Below are 22020 nucleotides of genomic sequence, written 5' to 3' on the forward strand. Positions count from 1 at the left end.
ACAAAAACGAGAGGGCATTCGAAAAAGTTAAGAGGGGACAGATTCAGAACCAATGCTAGGAAGTTCTACTTCACCCAAAGAGTGGTGGACACCTGGAACGCGCTTCCAGAGGGTGTGATAAGTCAGAGTAAGGTATTGGGGTTCAAGAAGGAATTAGATAATTTCCTGAAGGAAAAGGGGATAGAGGGGTACAGATAGAGGATTACTATACAGGTCCTGGACCTGATGGGCAGCCGCGTGAGCGGACTGCTGGGCATGATGGACCTCTGTTCTGACTGGGCAGAGGCACTGCTTATGTACTTTATGTTCATGGCCTCGAGTCCAGTATAGAAAGACCCCATGTTGATGATATGAGGATGAAAGTTCCCATGATCTGTGATCTAGGAACACCTGCTGAAGTAATCTTACTATTGATTCAATACACACACATTATGTGTTGCTCACATTTTCATATGAATTTCTGTCTATTGGAAGAAAAAATGTATCTCCAGTTCCAATTTCTCCTTGTCTGTTGGTGTAGACTAGACATGGCAAAATCTGGCCCGCCAGAAAATTACAAATTTGCAATTAAGCTAGCCTGCCAGCAGATATTTTTTTACCCAATCAGGTGCAAGCGCTGCATCAGCTGTAGGCTCAAGTGGCTTCCCAGTCTCACATTAAAGCAGCCTGCAGAGGATCGCCGGTCAGCCGTAGCAATCCTAGCAGGCTGCCATCGGCATCCACAGCATGTTCCCTCTGCCGCGGTCCCATACATCAGAGGAGGGGCGGGACCGTGGCAAAGGGAACGTGCTGTGGATGCCAATGACAGCCTGCTAGGATCGCTACAGCTGATCGGCGATCCTCTGCAGGCTACTTTAATGCGAGACCGGGAAGCCGAGAGGGAAGGAACAGAGGACCAAACCTTAGGCCAAAAGGAAAGATGCCAGAAGGGAGGGACGAAGAAAGAAGGAGACCCTGGCAAGCGAGTTATCAGAAGACAACCAGAGCCTAGGACCACTACATGATTTCAATAATGACCAGACAACAAAAGGTAGAAAAAATAATTTTATTTTCTGTTTTGTGATTACAATATGTCAGATTTGAAATGTGTATCCTGCCAGAGCTGGTGTTGGAAAGCAGGCGTGAACTAGGACCTAAAAGAGAGAGGAAAAGTCTTTTTATTTATTTTGTTTACATTACAGAGCCGGTGTGGGGTTGGAGAGGTTGTAATCCTATACTTCTACTAAGACTAAGGGGTCTTTTTATTAAGGTGCATATTTAGTGCATGCTAAATCAGTTAATGTACCTTAATAAAAGGACCCCTGAGAATCTTAATTAAAAATTTGGCCCCTGACTTAGCCTATGTTTTAGATTTTGGCCTCTTATGTGATTGAGTTTGATACCCCTGGTATAGACACTATCATAGCACTGTTAGATAGGACTCATCGATTTCTGAATTAGATTGGCAAGCAATAGTAGAGTTCTGCAAAACAGCTCTCAGCTTGATACAGTTGTTGACCACATCGCCTCAGCAAAAGTCCATTTGTCCTGTGCCATATGAAAACACTGAGCTCCCCAGCTGAACAAACTGAAGACAACACAAACTACTCCAGTTTATCCAATAAAGTCATCCTGGCTTTCACTTAAGTCATCCACAGGAGCTAACATACATACATTGCTGGAGTGGTTTTGCATGTGCTCTTGCCCAGGTCAAACATCCAGGATTACCACTGATGCCAGAACCTATATATAGTCCAATGCACAAGAATTCAGGGCTAAAGAGCAGGTTAATCTGCAACTGAAGTTTGCATTTCCTAATATTTGGAGAGGGTGGAACCTTGCCTGTCCAAAGTATCTAATCTGGACTCACAAGTACTCTAAAAACAGAGGTGGCAAAGTTGACCACCAAACCTATAGACTGTAAGAGATTCACTACATGGAGAGACCCTTGATAAGAAGACCCTTGACAAGAAGAAGTCAGGATCAATCAATAATCAAGATAAGAATGGATTGATTTATTTGCAGTGGAAAAATACTACTGCCAAGACAATGACCTTTGAAAGAGTCCTGAGAGCTATGACCAACCAGAAAAACATCACTGGAAGGGTAACGAGCAACCAGGACTGCAAAACATAGGAACCTCTGATGAGAAAGCTTGACTGGAACATGAAAGTAGATCTCTCTGAAGTCCAGAGGAGTGAGGATTCACTAGGTTAAACTTAAGCTATTACTGAATGAAGAGTTTCCGTTCTAAAGTGAGACACATAGAATAGGATGAAAGGAACCGCTCCTTTTCCTGGAAAACAAAAAATAGATTGTATACCTTTCAAGATCTCAATCACCCTTGAGAATTGGTGTTGCTGCATCTAGAATAAGCAAGGACTGCTAGGTGTATCTTAATGCTTTCTGTTTTGGAAAGGTTCTTCAAGGGGACTCTGAAAATGAATCAGCAAGGGAGGTGGGAAAATTCTGAAAATGTGACCACTGGTCCACAGTGATTCAGATCCTCTCATCGAGAAACCTGGCAGGAACCTGCCTATCAAGTTCCCCAATATATACAAATTCAACCTAACGTCAACTGAAAATTTTAAATGCATCTCATATCATAAAAGAGTTATCAGCAGTGACTTCACACAAGCACACAACCTTGTGGCTTGCTTGCACTCTTCAACGGCTCCTAGTATATCCACATTTCAACAAATTCACCTGTACACTGTGATGGCTAATGGATCATTTGTGATGAGAGACATTTTAAAATTTTCAACTGATGTTGGGTTGGATTTGTGATGTAGCCTTTACACAACAAGTTAATCATAGATTCCATCAAGGTCCCAAGGCATGGACCTAGATCCCATCATTGTTGGGTGGTGTATCTTTCACTGCTAATAAATATACGTTTTTTTAAAAAAAAGGACCTGGGCAAGGGAATTAAATAACTTGCCCTGTTCCTCTCATCTCCTTGAAAGGAAGACTACTTCTGTTGTAAACAAAGGCATTAGACGAGGTGGAATGGTCTGGTCTATAGCATTACATGTGCTGAAACAGCAATATGCTCTGAGCAAACTGAAAGAAAGGCCAAAGTTTATCCTCAGGTAAATGATGAGTCAAAGTCTCCCAAATCTTTCACCAATGTTGCCTTATTAAGGCAGAACATCAACACCATCTTGGGCAGAATGGCTGGAACCATCCATGGGGACACCCCCACTTCTGTAAACCACAGGAATGGGTCTAAACATGACAAGGCCTGAAGCTCAGAAACCCGATAAGCTGAGGCAATTGCTAGGAGAAAAAAACAACTTCAGCATCAGATCCTTGAGAGAAGCCCTTCAAGGGCTCGAAGAACCAAATTCAGATTCCACTGTGCACAACTCAGATAGAGGTGGCCAAAGTCAGCCTGCTCCTCTTAAGAACCGTACAATATCTGGATGTAAGGCCAAGGAAGAACATTATATCCAGCCTTGGAAACATGCAAACTCTGCTACCTGTAATTTTAGAGACCCAAGGCCAAACCCTTAACCAGAACACACTGAAGGAACATAAGAAAGTAAGACACTGAAGCCAAGAGTGAAGCTACTGCTACCTCAGCACACCAAACCCTAAATATCCTCCACAATCTAACGGAAGATGAGGAGATTAAGCATTTCCTACCATACAATAACATTGTAATAACCACATCCAAATATCCCTTTTGCCTTAGGCCCTCCCTCCCAGTGCATTCCAGGGGCCTTAAGCACCTGGACCAATCAGAGAGCTAGGCCCCTTCCTGGTGTATCCCAGGATGCATTGGGAAGGGGAAGCCTGCCATTTTGAAGAGGTGGGCTTGCAAGCAGGAAGGAGAGAGCATCCTTCCTGCTGGTCTTCAAAAAAAGGTACGAAAGGGCTTGGAGGTGGGGACGGCCCACTAGACTACCAAGCTTGTGTGGTGGGGGGCTTTTTTTAAAAAACAGGCATAGCTTTTGTGTGTGGGTTGTGCACATATACAACAGCTGTGCCCATAAAAAAAAAAATAGCCCCTTCTTTCCCTGCTTGCTAGTTCAGGAAGGGAGAGCAAGGGATGCTTTTTTTTTTTTTTTTTTTTGAACAGGTAGGCAAGCAGGAGGAACTGTGCTAGCATTTTTCTTCTGAGCACAGCTCTTCTTCCCCCCTTACTAGTGATTTTACACACACACATAGCATGCATATAATTTGCATATATCAACATCTGACATATTAAAATCACCTATTTGAAGTACTTCCCCTTTTACAGTTATATTTTCAATGTTTTCTATTAAATCTCTGACCACTTCTGTCTGCAAAAGAGGCCTGTATATCACACCAGTGTAAATACATTTTCCATTCCCTCTTTCCAAATTGACCCATAGTGCTTCTTCTTTACCCTGTTGATCTTGCAATTGTGTGGCTTTAATACGATCTATATAACGCCACTCCCCCTCTTTTTCCAATCCTGTCTTTCTTGAACAGATTATAGCCCAGGATAACTATATCCAAATTGGTGAACCACGTCTCCGTGATCGCCACTAAATATGGCCTATCTAGTCTGCCTATCCAAGCCATCTACTATCCCTTCATGTGTACTTATCCAAAGCTTTCTTGAATTCAAATACATTTTTTGTCTCCATCACCTCCACTGGGAGGCCATTCCATGCATTCACCACCCTTTCCTTGAAAAAGTATTTTCTGAGGTTTCTTCTTAGTCACCTTCATCCTATGATCCCTCATTCCAGAGCTTCCTTTCAATTGAAAGCAACTGGTCTCATGTGCATTTTGCCAAATAAGTATTTAAACTATCATATCTACCGTCCCACCTTTCCTCCAAAGTATACAGATGGAAATCTTTAAGTCTGTCCTCATACAATTTAGGACAAAAAAATTTTCCATTTTAGTAGTCTTCCTCTGGACCAATTCAATCCTGTTTACATTTTTTTTTAAAACATGTGGTCTCCAGAATTGTACACAATATTCTAAATGATGGCTCACCAGAGTATTATAGAAGGGTATCATTACCTACTTAAAGGAGAGCCATTGCCCTAATCCCTAGAGAACTCTGTCCTCTATGTTTGAAAGAAAAGTCCTCCTGAAGCTAAACACATGAATCTGGGAAATCTGGAGGCTCCTGAGCCCTCTTGAACAAATAAGCTTATTGAGAAGAAGCCCAAATTCAGGGGGAAATGGAGCAACGGGCTCCAGTGCTGGAAAGCAGAAAAACCGAATGAGAATCCTGACCTGCAAAAGGCATATTCTGAAGAGGCAGAAGGTGTGTACAGGAATCCAAAATGGCCAACCATTCCCAAGCTGCCTGAACTCACTCAAGCAAGTTCCTGCAATAACACTGAAGCTTCCCCTTCAAGTGCCAGAATCGCAGATGGAATTTGGGTCAGGGCTGTGCTCTCCATCAGCCACCTCCAGCTCTCTGTGTGGTGAAAGGAGACACACTGGTCACTATCTCAAAAAAGATATAGCAGTCTACAAAATCCTGAATGATTTAGAATGAGTACAAGTGGATCAATTTTTTACATCATCAAAAATTAAAGACTAGGGAACACTCAAAAGTTACAGGGAAATAAAAAGGACACGTGTCAGGCTCCCAATATACCTGAATTAGCCCACTTTTATGCTGTAGGGTGATTGTGGTTATCATGTGCAGCTGAAAGTTTAAAAAGTCTGCATGTGTAACACACAAGAAACCCCCAAAATGTACGCAAGCCTCCCAAGCCTCGAAGCAGCTACGAACCCCCTCCATCCCACCCAGAAGCAACAGCGTGGCAGCAGTCCTAAGCCCCAGAGCCCTCCTCCCTCATGCCCCTTAGTGGCAGCTGTGTTCTGCTGACCGCTGCACTTTGGGTAAGGAAGAAAGGGAGGGAGAGAGAGTGCAAGCAAAGGGGTTCATGGCTCAAGACCGCCACTTCCTTCTACTACTTCGGGGCTTGAGGGAGGAAGGAGGGTTTTCGGCTCAGGACCACCGCCATTCTGGTGCTTCAGGGTGGGAAGGAGATGGGAGGGAGAATTGAGACTGTGTTAGACAAGGTTTCTAGCACACTTTCCATTAACCAGAAAAACAGCTATCTGGTATCCACCAATCCCCATGGGTGCTGGATAGCTAAGATTCTACTGTATTTGTTTTGCAATGCAACCCTTATTGAAATATAAATTTGCTAAAAAGTGAGGATATCTTGTGTGCACGGACCATGATATACATATATTACAAGGCTAGAAAATGTATATGAAATAGGTGTTGCGCTGGTCATTGATGGCTTTACCACTACTGGTTTCCAAATGAACAAACCAGTATCCCCATCGCCATAGGGGCCACGCCCAATAGCCATGCAACAACAGTCGCTGGGATTCATTTCCACAGGCTCCCAAGCCTGTTTGTGGGTTTCTTTTCCACAGGATCCCAAGCCTGTTTACATTATGGTTTACCTTGAAAAAGGGATTACATTTATTTATTTAGATTTATATCCCATCCTCCTCAAAGAGCTCAGAATGGGTTACAGTTTGCATTAACAGTGTTACTGTATAGGATTTACATACAGTGTATTGCTTTATATCTTCACATAGGATTACTTACTGATGCTGGTGAAAGGTTGAGGGAGTGACTAGGAAAAAGGTAGGTTTTTACAGCTTTTCTAAAATTAAGAAGTCCTTTAAGGGCTCTGATATGAGGAGGTAGGTTGCTCCAGAGGTTTGGTAATAAACAGTAATAGGATTGTTTCCAGGCTGTCTGGAGTTAAAGGGAGTGTCCTGATGGTGTACATAGACGTATTTCATCTTTGAGCGTATTTCATCTTGGGAGCATAGAGAGGAAGTTTGTCTGAGAGTATTGGGTGTCATGTTGTAGAGCAGGGGTGCCCAATAGGTCGATCGCGATCGACCAGTAGCTCGCCAAGGCAAAGTGAGTCGATCATCCAGGACTCCCTTTGTCTTGGCGATCTATCGGGCCGATCAATCTTCCTCTCCCCGAAGTCAATTCTGCCGTCGGAGAGGAAGTTCGGGCCATCCAATCGCTGCCTGGCTGGACGGAACTTCCTCTCCGGCGGCAGAATTGACGTCGGGGAGAGGAAGATTGATCGGCCCGAAGCAGAGAGAGCATGGGGCGGCGTTGGCTTTGGGGCCAGTTATCCATTGGTGGCGTTTGGGTCCTGTTCCCCGATGGCAGCGGCAGTGGCTTGGGGAAGGGCACGGAGAAAGAAAGAAAGGGGGCAGGCAGGGAAACAGAAGGAAAGAAGAGAAACAAAAAAAAAGAAAGGGGGCATGAAGAGAGAAAGAAAGAAAGGTCAGGGAGAGAGAAAGAAAAAGTTTGGGGAGGGAATGAGGTGTGGAGGAGAGGAAGCATACAGGCTGAAAGAAAGATTGGATGCACAGTCAGAAGAAAAAAGTGTAACCAGAGGACTCATGAAATCACCAGACAAGGTAGGAAAAATTATTTTATTTTAAATTTAGTGATCAAAATGTGTCTGAATTTATATCTGCTGTCTATATTTTACAATATGGTCCCCTTTTACTAAACCGCAATAGTGGTTTTTAGCTCAGGGAGCCTATGAGCGTCAAGAGCAGCGCTGGGCATTCAGCGCAGCTCCCTGCGCTAAAAACTGCTATTGTGGTTTAATAAAAAGGGAGGGGGGTGGGTATTTGTCTATTTTTGTATGGTTGTTACTGAGGTTACAGTGCATAGAGTCATCTGCTTTGACCTCTTTGAAAAAAACCCGGAATAGGAATGATAATTAACAATTCTATGCGTACAGTGTGCGTTGTGTTTTTTAAAAAAATTTATTGTTGGTAGATCATTTTGACTTGGTCATTTTAAAAGTAGCTCGCGAATCAATAAAGTGTGGGCACCCCTGTTGTAGAGGGATTTATATGCCAACACTATGCCTTTGAAAATGCAGTGTTTGGTTATGAGCAGCCAATGGGCCGGTATCAGTGCTGAAGAGACTGGGTCATAGGTTTGTAGGTTTTTTCAGTAGTCTTATTGCTGCATTTTGAACTTGCTGTAGTAGTTTGTTGTTTTTTTACTGTAAGAATGTTTCATTCCTTTCTACTTTTTATCTACTTATCAACTTTCTATCTAGTTCTTTCATTCCCTAGCTCTCATTTCCCATTCATCTGCTTCCCATTACATTTCTATCCTCTATACTCACTGTCCTCCTTTCACTCATCTCCTTGACTCATCTACATAGACTCCTGCACATACCATATTTCCCAGAAAATAAGATTTACCCCGAAAATAAGCCCTAGCATGATTTTCGTGGTAGGTCTTAATGTAAGTCCTACCCCCGAAAATAATCCCTAGTCACCGGCAGCAGCAGTGTCGCCTGTCGCTGCGTAAACCCCCCCCCCCCCCGCCCTACTGACCCATCTCTCCCTCCCATCCAAACCGCGAGACAGGAATACTTTATAACAGCATCGTCAGCAATCTACACAGGCTGCTTCGCGGCCTTCTATCTCCCAGGCGTTCCTCTCCCACATCACTGATGATGTCATCAGCAATGCGGCAGATGAACGCCCAGGATAAAGAAGGCCGCAAAGCAGCCTGTATAGATTGCTGCCAACACTGTTATACAGTATTCCTGTCTCGCGGTTCAGATTGGAGGGAGAAATGGGTGAGGGGATGCGTGTGGCGGTGGGGGGATAGAAAGATGCTACACGGGGAATGGGAGGAAGGGAGGGATACAAGCTGCAAAGGATCTGTTGCACAGGCGGATGGGAGGGAGGGATAGAAAGGCACTGCACAAGGGGATGGGTGAGAGGGGAGGAAAGATGCTGCATATGTGGGGGAGAGAAAGGAAATAGGAAGAATTGGGGTGGAGGAGAGGAAGGGAGAGATGATCATTACATAAAAAAAAAAAAAGACATCCCCGAAAATAAGACCTAGTGCCTTTTTTGGGCCCCAAATTAATATGATAGTGTCTTATTTTCGGGGAAACACGGTAGATCCACCATTCCTAGTATATACCCCTCCTTGTCCTCAAATGTATGTCAAACAAAGGCAAGAGAGATGTCATAAAACAACCAAGGGGTACATTTATTAGCAAATAAATGCACTAGGACTTTTTGTGTTATCACAGAATTAATGTTCCAACTAGGATCCTGGTTTCGGCTATCTGGAATGCCTTCTTCAGGGGACTAAACAAGGGTCATTCCATGTCAAGTGGACCAGGAGTCCACGCTCGACCCCCTTGAAATCCAACCAAAGTTTACAGGGGTGTTGGCTATGGTCTCAAATGAAACTCTGCAAAATTTTTTGGATCTATCTCAATTTGGTCAGGAGCTAGGGGTGGTTGAACAAAAGCAATCAATCCACTCCCATGCCTCGTGTGACCTAAAATGCCAACTTTGCTTATGCACTGTGGCAGAAGGAAACTACCTAGGAGTCTGAAATTTTGCAGTTTGGTACAACACATTGGGGAAAGTTTCTGTGCCAAGTTTGGAATCTTTTGCAAATGTGCTTCTATTTCTACAGGTCAGCAAAGTAGGCAAAAAAATTCACGAACAATTTTTGGCAAAGTTTGACTCCTTACTGCTGCTGGTAGGTAAGTCACCTGAGGGTACAACTTTACCAGCAGACAACCATGAGGTACTTCCAAGATTTGCAATACGAGCCTTTATACTGAAATGAAGCTGAAGATATGACCATTCAAAAAATATGGCTTTATGCATTTATACAAATTTTCACTGTTTTTCAGATTCAAATATCTCTAATGTGTAGGTTTTTTCACCACTGATTCGAACAGAGACAATCTTTTTTGCCTGGGCATATTCTAGAGATTTCATCGTCTTCATAAAAATCCAAGACTTTCTGTGTAATCTGCTGAGTAAGCACTTTTCCTCTCTTTGTTGCTGGAACAGCAAGAATGCCACCCTGCTTTTTCAACTTCCTGGCCTTTTTAACCGTTCTTTTTGAAATGCCAAATTCCAAAGCAGTTTTCTCAATAGTTCAGCTGTGTGGAGCAAGAGTGAGAATTTGTATTTTCTCCCTATTACTAGATAGTTCCAACTTCTGCTACAATTCAGTCAATAGAAGGTCATAGTCAGAACACCTTTTACATTGGCCACTTTCTGGTTCTGCTTTGAAATCAGCTGGAGTTAAGTCAACAATAATTGCAATTTGGTCTTCAATTGCATTATGGGCTTAAGAGAGTTTGCGTTTAGCATAACTTAAGGAATTTTGCTTGCTAATCCGTTGAAACTAGAGGAGAGATTCCTAATGATGAAAAGCTGGCATTGAGGTTTTCAGATGCATTGGTAGGGTCATCACTGTCAGAATCAGACTTAGGGCTACTTAGATCTTGCAGTTTGACAAGCAAGTCTTGCCTCCATCTTGGGCAAAGCTTTTGGCCTGGTTTAAACTCGTGCTTTGTGATAGCTTTTAAATGATCAGCTGCAGGATGATCAATTGGGCGTAGACCTTTGATATTGCTGTGATTCTGTTTTCTGAACGGATTATAGCAGTTTTTCTGTAGAAATTCAAACTTCATCAGAATCAAGGCTTCATGATGAGTACAGATATTAGATTCCATAGACAAAGTAGAAAGCTCAGAGCGTCTTTTAATTAATTCTTGGACAGGCAAAGAGAAATCAGAAATAAATTTCAAGCAGCTTTCTCCAGAATAGAAGGTAGATAGTTTCTAGCACTCAGACTATCATAGATTCCAATAATGCAGGGCTCTAGCTTATTATTACTCTCTATAAGATAAGAGTCACCTAAAAATACAGAATAAAACTAAGTATGAGAACTCAATGAAAATAGAGCAAAGCAAGTTGTACATGTCAGCAAGTGTAGAGTAAGTTTCCAAAATCCACACAGGCATAGCCTAGTTAACTAGGGAAAGAACCAGATGCTGCACAGAAAGAACAGCTGGAAAGCAACACGCTAAAGGCAAGCTTTGTCAAATAATGAAGTCCTATGGTGTTATAAGGTCATGATGACCCTTAAAGCCAGACTTGTTCACACAGCCACTGTGCTGTGACAGTTGCAAGTCAGAACATGTTCGGAAAAGCTGCATGTATCAGACATACTACTACAGCTATGCGTACATTCTTGTGAATCACATGATTATGTGTTTGGGCTTCACACAAGTAAGTAGTTTTTGCAAGCCAATGCATGTTTTGACTGTCTTTTTGCATAAGTGCACAGTAAGTTTGTAAAATGCTGAGCATATTACGAGATAAGTATTTGTGGTTGGGAAAGCTTGGTTATGAGTTTTCAGATCAATATAGTTCCACTGCACATTCACAATGAAGTGCCAATGAACCTTTAACATAACATGTTTACGTAAGCAACTTTAAACCATCAATTCTCATCAAAGAAAGATCGGGTCCAAGATGAAACAGGATAGCTTCTGTAGCAAAAAACATGCTCTTTCAAATGATATTTTTTTAAAACCTACACATTAGAGATATTTGAATCTGAAAAACAGTGAAAATTTGCATAAATGCATAAAGCCATATTTTTTGGATGATCATATCTTCAGCATCACTTGACTGTAAAAGCTCATATTGCAAATCTTGGAAGTACCTCATGGTACATGTCTGCTGGTAAAGTTGTACCCTCAGCTGACTTACCTACCAGCAGCAGTATGGAGCCAAACTTTGCCAAAAATTTTTGTTTGTGAATTTTTGTGCCAATTTTGCTGACCTGTAGAAATGGAAGCACGTTCGCAAAAGATTTCAAACTTGGCACAAAAACTTGCCCCCAAGTGTTGTACCAAACTGTAAAACTTCAGACTCCTAGGTAGTATCCTTCTGCCACAGTGCTTAACCAAAGTTTGCATTTTAGGTCACACGAGGCATGGGAGTTGATCGATTGCTTTTGTTCAACCATCCCTAGCTCCTGACTAAATTGAGATAGATCCAAAAAATTTGCAGAGTTTCATTTGAGACCCTAGCCAACACCCCTGTAAACTTTGGTTGGATTTCAAGGGGGTCGAGCGTGGGCAGTTTCCAGTATTGGTCCACTTGACATGGAATGACCCACAAGTAAACAAGTACTGGCTTGTAAACGAACATACTCACAATTTTTTTGGGGGGATGCACACACTGTTAGTGATGCTGACATGCTTTGCAGCCTGTTTTAATTGTGATTACGTTCATTTACCGGTTTACTTGTTTAGTCCCTTGAAGAAGGCATTCCAGATAGCCGAAACTGGGATCCTAGTTGGGATATTCATTCTGTGATATCAAGTAAATGTATTAGGATTTTTTGTGTTAATAAATGTACCCCTTGGTTGTTTTATGACATCTTGCTTGCCTTTGTTTGTTTGACATATTTGAGGCAAGTCTTCCCTTTTCTTGTCTGTAAAATGTTTGGTAATAATGGGTTCAACAAGGCGTAGTTAAGCCTATCAATTCTGAGTATAAATCTATTTTAATACCTGGAAAATACGAATGGTACACAAATTTTATACATAGCAACTAACTGATAAACCCAGTGCTGCCTTCACTGGAGAACGATCAGCAAATGAAGTACAAAATATATAGTACCAATCACTAAACTCATTCACCACCAGAACCCCCCCCCCTCCCAGATATTACAATAATAGAACATTTAAAATCTTTGACAAGCATAAAATATCGATTTCAAATATGTTTATTGAAATTTTCATCAAATACAAAACGCAAGTAAACAATAAGAGTGATAAGAACAATGAGGCCGAAGCTGGACAAATCCTCGGTACATCATAACACCTTATGTAATGCAACAGTAAGAGGATCAGGTAGAAGCACCAGGCAGTCCAGGCAAGGGCAAAATGGCAACCTGGAGAGGAAAGAAAAGAAATGAAAGAGCAGAGAAGGAAGAAGAGAAAATTATGGAAGTAAGAAGAGAGCAAACAGTCAGAGATAATGGAAGAGGACAGTAAAGGGTCGGGCATCCCATACTACAATGAAGTAGTAGAGTAACGAAAGCGTGAGGAGTGTGGGTGAAGAGGCAGAGACGAGGAGAACATCAACAGCTATATAAAGATATAAGTAATAGGATCCCAAATCTTAGACACGATAAGTTGTCTATGAGAAAATTCAGCTGCTTTTAGTTCATAGGAATGTATCAGAAGTACAGTATTCCACCAAAAAGTAATATTAAGGGAGTCCGCAGATTTCCAGTTATGTAAAATCAGTTGTATTGTAATAGCAAGCAAGGTATTAAGTAGAGACCTTTGACAAGGGATAAGGCTATCTTCAATAACTAAAGCCCAGAAAATAAGGACATCCAGAGAGAAAGATGCTCGTATCGGTAAGAGTCGCTGAATGATGGGCCAGACCTGAGACCAAAAGGCAGTGAGAACAGGACATGCATAAATCATGTGGCGAAGGTCTCCTAGTTTGGAATGACAATGCCAACAAGTGTTGGAATCCCGGAGGCCCGCATGGAACAATCTGTTAGGAGTCCAAAAAGCCTTATATGACAGAAAATACATGGATTGGGAAAGGCTTTAGGAGGCTGTGGGGCGAATAATCTTGCAAAAGTAATAATCCCAGTCTTTGTCCGTACCACTCCATGTCATGTCCTGAGACCAAATATCTGTAGATTTTCGCGATCTGGGGAATAAGTAGGATTGCAGAGCCTTGTAGAAACAGGACATAGAGTGGCCTAGGAGTACACTTAAATGGGAGAGTGTCGAAAAGAGGGATGATTGAGGAAAGGCAAAGATTGAGGGTGAACATTTTTTTTCAAACAATGGGAGAGTTGGAGCCATCGAAAACATTCCAAAGGAGGGAGGGCAAATTTGTCCATAATCCGGGAAAAAGATAGAAGGGAATTATTTTCCATAACTTGATCAAGCGTCCAAATACCCTTATCAATCAATGTACACCAATGGATAGGACGGTTCCCAATTAAGAAATTGGAGTTATACCATAATGGAGAGGAAGTGGAATGTAACATCCTTCAGTTACGCAGACGACATAACTATCCTCCTCCCCTTCGAAACCCAAGACAACTCCGCAACTGGACACTTGGAAACAATACTGGACGAAGTAGAAAAATGGATGACAAACCACAAATTAAAACTAAACTCGGATAAAACCAAATTCTTAATGCTTGAAACGGACAAAATCCCATCCATAACAGACCTGGAAATCAAAACTACCAAATACCCAATCCAGACCTCCCTCAAAATCCTGGGAGTGCTGATAGATAGATGCTGCACTATGCAGACTCAAATCAACAAAACTACCCAAAAAGCATTCTTCACAATGCGCAACTTACGAAAAATAAGGAAATTCTTCGACAAAGAACACTACAGGATCATTGTTCAATCCCTGGTACTAGGACTTGTGGACTACTGCAATATCCTATATCTACCATGTCCTACAAAAATGATCAAAAAACTACAGACCATTCAGAACACGGCTCTCAGACTAATCTATTCCCTCGGAAAATATGACCACATAACTAACGCCTACCTAGACTCACATTGGCTACCGATTAGAGCCAGAATCCAATTCAAACTATACTGTCTAATCTTCAAAGTACTCAACGGTACAGCACCTGCCTATCTAATCGATCGCCTACACCGTAACCTTCCACCCAGAATAAGAAGAACACTGACACCATTCTCATACCCACCACTCAACGGCACTCATCGTAAAAAGCTTTACGATAACCTCATAGCAATGCATGCAGCAAAACTCGAACCCTCCATAACCAGATTGTTAACCTCAACATCTGACTTCAAAGCATTCCGCAAAGAAATCAAAACGCTACTTTTCAAAAAGCATATTCAAAACACCTAATCTCCTCTTCCACATACACCGACCAGGTTACCCACTCCCTGACACCATATCCTCAACCGACCAAAAAAAAATAAAAAAAAACCTAACTCATCCTACCGATTCATATTACCTACCAACGCCTGGAAAAAGATTTGATATGTAATGTAATATAACTGCTTTCATCCAATGTTACCAATGTTACCAAGTCTATACTCATTCTGTAACTATGTCTTACCCTAAATGTCACGTACCCTCCTGGAAATGTCCAGCTTCTTCTTATGTAATCCGCTTTGAACCGCAAGGTACAAGCAGAATAGAAATCACTAATGTAATGTAATGTAATGTAATATGATCGATTAGTGTGAGAGATGGAGTCAAAGTGATGTATGGCATGAACCGTGGCACTTATAGTGTCGAAGGTGATGGAGAAAACACAGAAGGAGGAGCGTAGGGCAAGCAAGATAGTGGAATAGGATGAACCAAATGTTGTTCTATAAGGACCCAGGCCGATTGATGGTTATCCAAAGAAGAAGCATGCAACCAAATGGAACTGTATCGAAGGAAAGCCGCTAGATGATAAAGAAAAAAATCCGAAAAGCACATTCCTCCATCCGATTTAGAGGATTTAAGTATTTTAAGGGCAATACGAGGGGTCGTTTTGCACCAGAGATAGTCAGATAGGTTACGTTCTATAGATTTGTAGAATGCCCTTGGAACAAGCTTAGGAAGCATAGAGAGATAATAGTTAACAATAGGAGCAATTGTCATTTTTATAGCCTCCAAGCGCCCCCACCATGAAAGAGAGAGGGGGGACCAGCGTCGTAAGAGCTTATTCACTTTAGAAGTGAGGGCAGTAAGATTAAGCGACATCATAGTATCTCTATCCTGATGAAAGAGGGTTCCAAGATATTTTAGAGAGGAATGAGCCCAACGGAAGGAAATAAGTCCACAGTCTGAAAGATACATGGCATTATTCAGAGGCAGAATTTCAGATTTATCCCCCGAATGAGATGAAAACGAGGAGACTACCTGGAGCAATACAGGAATAGAAGAAGCAATCTGTGAAAGAAATATAAGCAAATCGTCAGCATAAGCCAGGGTTTTAATTAGATGGGGACCAACAGGAATGCCAGCAATGTTCTGATGATGACGAATAGCAATGAGAAGAGGTTCAAGAGCTATGTTGAAAAGAAGAGGAGACAGTGGACAACCCTGATGGGTCCCCCTGTGAAGGAAAACGGGAGCGGAAAGAGAGTCATTAATACGTAACCTAGAGAAGGGTTTAGAATATAGCAATTGAACCCATCGAACAAAATCATCATCACAGCCAAACCAGCGAAGGGAGGCGAATAAATGAGTCCATTCCACCATGTCAAATGCCTTCTTCTCATTGAGAGAAATAGCTACCATAGGAGAAGAGGAAGAATGCGCAATATCTATAACTGCATGGAAGGTACGAGCATTATCACCAATAAAACGGTTTTTCATAAATCCAATTTGATCGGGATGAATAAGAGAGCCTAAAATTTTTTCTAATCTGGAGGAAAGAACTTTAGCTAAAATTTTACTATCCGTATTAAGAAGTGAGATTGATCTATAATTGGCAACTTTAGTTTCATCCCTATCAGCTTTGGGTAACACGATGATATGAGCTTCCACAAAAGAACCCTGATCATCAGGGGAAGAGAAGAGATAATCATACAACAATTTCAAAAAAGGTATTAACACTGTAGAGAGAATTTTATAGAGTTCTATGGGGTATCCATCGGGTCCAGGAGATTTATGTGAGGATAAAGAATGAATAGCATCCAAGATTTCGGATTCTGTAATTGAAGCGCCCAGGGCATCCATTTGAGAGGGAGACAAGGAAGGATGGGGAAGATCTTGAAAGAACTCAGGGGCAGAGGAAGAGGATGATAATAAGGAGGATGTATTTAGTTTCTCATAAAAGGCTGCAAAGAGTGCAGATATGGAGGCATCATCAATGACAGAAATACCATCGTCCCCCACAAGGGCAGCAACTTACGGTTAGCCAGATATTTGGCCAGATACCGACCCGATTTGTTGGCAGACATATAGGTGCCGGCTTTAGAAAGCAAGAAATCTTGTTGAGCTTTAGTCCAAGATAGAAGATTATAATCAACCTTTTTTTGTATTAACTCAGGAGAAGAATGCGGTAATAGGCCCTGAATTTGCTGGGATTCTAAAAGAAAGATGTCCTGCTCCAAAGTAGTCAAGGCAGAGGATTCGGCTTTCCTTTTCCACGTTGCATAGCTGAGAATTTCTCCCCTAAGGCTCACCTTGACAGCTTCCCAAATAGTATTAAAAGAGGACACAATCAATATTGTTTTGAAAAAAAGCAGAAATAAAGCTACAAATCTTTTCCAGCAAAGCAGATCTGAAAGGGAAGTATTCAAGCTCCAGTGACGCTTAGGACAAGTATGTTGAGCTTCAATATGTAGACCAATAGGAGCATGATCCGAGAGAATAATAGGATGTATTACCGAAGCCTGAACCATAGGAAGCAGCGATTTTGACATAAGAAAAAGTCAATTCTGGAGTAAGATCGATGCAGGGCAGAGTAAAAAGTAAAGGATTATTCCTCAGGATGTAGCAGTCTCCAAGGGTCGCAGAGACCCAGATCCTGGATAACGTGATGAAGTTCAGACCACATTTTCGAAATGCGGAACGGAGAAAGGGATTGTCTATCCAGAAGAACATCAAGGGGAAGATTGAAGTCGCCCCCCAATAATAGAGGGTGATCAGAGACTTCTAAGAGGTTCTCTCACAGGGAAATCATAAAGGAAGGCAAGAACACATTCAGGGCATAGACATTCACAATGGAAAGCATCAACGAGCCCAATTTAATAGTAGCCACTATCCATCTACCCTCTAAATCCGTAGACAGTCGCAGCAGATAGAACCTGGTCCCATTTCTCACCTATAGAATGGGCAGAGTTCAACAATCTTTATAATAAATACAGCCATGCAGCCTGTGACCTCAACCATTGCCCCCCATACCTACTGAAAAACTCAAGCATATTATTCCGTTCCCTACTTCTACAATGGATATACTCATCACTACTAGAGGGTTATTTCCCACAAGAACTTAGTGAAATCATAATAACTCCGATATTAAAGGACCCTAAAGGAGCAAAAGACCAACCATCCAATTACAGACCCATTGCCTCAATACCATTGTACATCAAACTGATGGAAGGTCTCGTAGTAAAAACTTTAGCCTCTTACCTAGAGAATCACAACATACTCCACCCCACACAATCGGGATTCAGAGCCAAATACAGCACGGAGACACTACTAGGAACACTAATGGACACTGCAAGACAACACCTCTGTACAGGCAAGAAAATCCTGCTGATACAACTAGACCTTTCTGCAGCCTTCGACTTGGTAGACCACGACATGCTTCTACAAACTCTCAATTCAATAGGAATCTTAGGCAAAGTACTTGCATGATTCAAAGGATTCCTACAATCAAGAACTTACAGAGTCAAAACAATGCAAGAAAAAATCAGAACCATGGTCCAACCCCTGTGGAGTTCCCCAAGGATCACCCTATCACCTTCACTATTCAATATATACATAGCCTCCCTCAGCTACTACCTAGATAATCATGGCATAATTTCATACAGCTACGCAGATGACATCACTATTCTCCTACCCTTCGACCAACCAGAACCCGTCATGACAAGCACAATACACAAAACTCTCGATTCAGTTGCAATTTGGATGACAGAGCACAAATTAAAAGTTAACCCTGACAAAACAAATTCATCCTACTAGAAAACAACAAAACTCCAACATTAACTAATCTTGTAATAAACTCGATCTCATACCCAATACAACCTACACTAAAATTGTTAGGAGTAACAATTGACAGAGGCTGCACCATGCAACCCCAAATTAACAAAATAATAAAGTCATTGTTCATGACCATGAGAAATCTAAGAAAAATCCGAACATTCTTCGAAAAGAAGCAATTTCTACTATTGGTACAATCTCTTATCCTTGGGATGATAGACTACTGCAACATACTATACCTACCTTGTCCTGCGACCATGATGAAGCAATTGCAGACAATACAGAATACAGCCCTGAGACTTGTCTATTTCCTAAAAAAATATGACCATATCACAGAGGCATACCATGACTCGCACTGGCTTCCAATAGAAGCGAGAGTGCACTTCAAATGCTACTGCTTACTTTACAAGGCTCTCAACGGAGAAAGCCCAACCTACTGGAATAACCGACTAAATCAATCCTTCTCAATCAGACACAGAAGATCCCAATCACTATTCACTCACTCATCATCCAAAGATAATAATAATAATAATAACTTTATTCTTATATACCGCCAGCAATCTTGCGACTTCTAGGCGGTTTACAATAAGAGAAACTGTAAATACAATAAAGGGAAACTGTACATATGACGAATTAAAGAGTATAGCAGTGTACATTTGATAACATTAATAATGTTAACGACAGTTTGTGTGCTGCAAGGCCGGGAGGTGCCTAGCTATTTATACAGAAATAGAAATGATCCGTAGATTGAATGTTCATAATTAGTGATTAGCGGTTAGGGTTACCAATTTACAAGTTCAGGTATGTGATTATGTTGCGAGGGGGGCTGATGTTCCGGGTCGTTACCTAGGTATTTCAAGAATAGGTAAGTTTTTAGGTGTTTCCTGAATTCTTCATAGTTGTTTGTGTACGCAATTAGTTTTTCTAGGTCTTTACCTATAGATACACAGGTTAAAATGCGGCAAATCGCCGGGCCCAGACGGGATCCACCCAAGGGTTCTGAAGGAACTAAAACAAGAAATAGCGGGCACAATCCAGCATGTTTGCAACCTATCCTTGAAAACTGGAGAGGTACCAGAGGACTGGAAACTGGCAAATGTCACACCTATCTTCAAGAAGGGATCGAGGGGTGACCCCGGGAACTACAGGCCGGTGAGCCTGACTTCAATTACAGGGAAGATGGTGGAAGCTATGATCATAAGAACATAAGAACATAAGAAGTTGCCTCCACTGGGTCAGACCAGAGGTCCATCTCGCCCAGCGGTCCGCACCCGCGGCGGCCCATCAGGTCCACGACCTGTGAAGTGGTTTCTGAATACCTCTACAACCTACCTCAAGTTCTATCTGTACCCCTCTATCCCCTTATCCTCCAGGAACCTATCCAAACCCTCCTTGAACCCTTGTACAGAGTTCTGGCCTATCACATCCTCTGGAAGTGCGTTCCATGTGTCCACCACCCTCTGGGTAAAAAAGAACTTCCTAGCATTTGTTCTAAACCTGTCCCCTTTCAATTTCTTCGAGTGACCCCTAGTGTTTGTGGCTCCCCACAGTTTGAAGAATCTGTCCTTATTTACTTTCTCTATGCCCTTTAGGATTTTGAAGGTTTCTATCATGTCCCCTCTAAGTCTCCTCTTCTCCAGGGAGAACAGACCCAGCATTTTTAACCTGTCAGCGTATGAAAAATTTTCCATACCTTTTATCAGTTTAGTCGCCCTCCTCTGCACTCCCTCGAGTACCGCCATGTCCTTCTTGTGGTACGGCGCCCAGTACTGCACACAGTACTCCAGGTGCGGGCGCACCATTGCGCGATATAGCGGCATGATGACTTCTTTCGTCCTGGTTGTGATACCCTTTTTGATGATGCCCAGCATTCTGTTTGCTTTCTTTGAGGCTGTCGCACACTGCGCCGATGGTTTCAGTGATGTGTCCACCATCACCCCCAGGTCCCTTTCAAGGTTACTCACCCCTAGTAGTGTTCCCCCCATTTTGTAGCCGAACATCGGGTTCTTTTTCCCTACATGCATGACCTTGCATTTCTGTACGTTAAAACTCATTTGCCACTTGTTTGCCCAGTCTTCCAGTCTCGTTAGGTCCCTTTGCAGGTCTTCACAGTCTTCCGTGTTTCTAACCCTGCTGCAGAGTTTGGTGTCATCAGCAAATTTGATAACCTCACATTTTGTCCCCGTCTCCAGATCGTTTATAAATATATTGAACAGTAGAGGTCCCAGCACCGACCCCTGCGGAACTCCGCTCGTGACCCATTGCCAGTCTGAGTATTGGCCTTTTATTCCAACCCTCTGTTTCCTGCCTGCCAACCAGTGTTTGATCCATCGGTAGATATCCCCTTGCACCCCGTGATTCCACAGCTTTTTATGTAGCCGTTCGTGAGGTACCTTGTCGAAGGCTTTTTGGAAGTCAAGGTAAATGATGTCTATGGATTCCCCCTTATCCATCTGGCTGTTTATTCCCTCAAAGAAGTGCAGCAAGTTCGTGAGGCACGACCTTCCCTTGCAGAAGCCATGCTGGCTCGCCTTCAGTTGTCCATTGTTTTCTATGTGTTCGCAGATTGCATCCTTTACCATTGCTTCCATCATCTTTCCCGGAACCGAGGTCAAGCTCACAGGCCTGTAGTTTCCCGGGTCACCCCTTGATCCCTTCTTGAAGATGGGCGTGACATTTGCTATTTTCCAGTCTTCTGCGAGCACATCGAGAGAAATGGCCTACTGAGAACAAGCCAGCACGGATTCTGTAAGGGAAGGTCATGCTTAACGAACCTTTTGTACTTCTTTGAGGGAATAAGCAGCCAGGTGGACAATGGGGAACCCATAGACATCATTTACCTCGATTTTCAAAAGGCTTTCGACAAGGTGCCACATGAAAGGCTGCTTGGGAAGCTGTGGAACCACGGGGTGGGAGGGGAAGTGCACAGATGGATCAAGCACTGGTTGTCGGGTAGACTGCAGAGGGTTGGAGTAAAGGGACAATATTCTGACTGGCAGGGAGTCACGAGCGGTGTGCCACAGGGATCGGTGCTGGGGCCGTTACTCTTCAACGTATTTATCAATGACCTGGAAAAGGAGGCAAAGTGCGAGGTTATAAAATTTGCAGACGATACCAAACTGTGCGGCAGAGTTAGATCCAGGGAGGAGTGTGAGGACCTGCAAAGGGACCTGGACAAGCTGGAAGACTGGGCAAACAAATGGCAAATGCGCTTTAACGTGGAAAAATGCAAGGTCATGCATATAGGGAAAAAGAACCCGTTGTTCAACTACAAATTGGGGGGTGGATTGCTGGGAGACAGCAGTCTAGAGAGAGACTTGGGTGTGCTGGTGGATGCATCACTGAAGCCATCTGCGCAGTGTGCAGCAGCCTCGAAAAAAGCCAACAGGATGCTGAGCATCATAAAGAGGGGCATAACAAACAGGACGCGGGAAGTCATCATGCCATTGTATCGAGCGATGGTGCGTCCACATCTGGAATACTGCGTTCAATATTGGTCGCCGTACCTCA

The 22020-nt window shown here is 42.6% G+C and overlaps 1 protein-coding gene across 9 annotated transcripts in view; it reads right to left on the minus strand.

Moving 5' to 3' along the window:
* CHD7 (chromodomain helicase DNA binding protein 7) overlaps nucleotides 1–22020 on the minus strand; it is a 616542-nt gene that overhangs the window by 347216 nt on the left and 247306 nt on the right. The window contains exon 1 of one of the 9 annotated variants that reach the window (XM_033933455.1): nucleotides 5203–5353. The exons of the other annotated variants lie outside the window; for them this stretch is intronic. Within the exon in view, the coding sequence (XP_033789346.1) occupies nucleotides 5203–5264 (62 nt within the window). The 5' untranslated portion in view covers nucleotides 5265–5353. Of the gene's footprint in view, nucleotides 1–5202; nucleotides 5354–22020 lie in introns of those variants that run through there. 9 annotated transcript variants of the gene reach the window in all.

This window comes from Geotrypetes seraphini, chromosome 2 (assembly GCF_902459505.1).
Source record: "Geotrypetes seraphini chromosome 2, aGeoSer1.1, whole genome shotgun sequence".
Classification (NCBI taxonomy): Eukaryota; Metazoa; Chordata; class Amphibia; order Gymnophiona; family Dermophiidae; genus Geotrypetes; species Geotrypetes seraphini.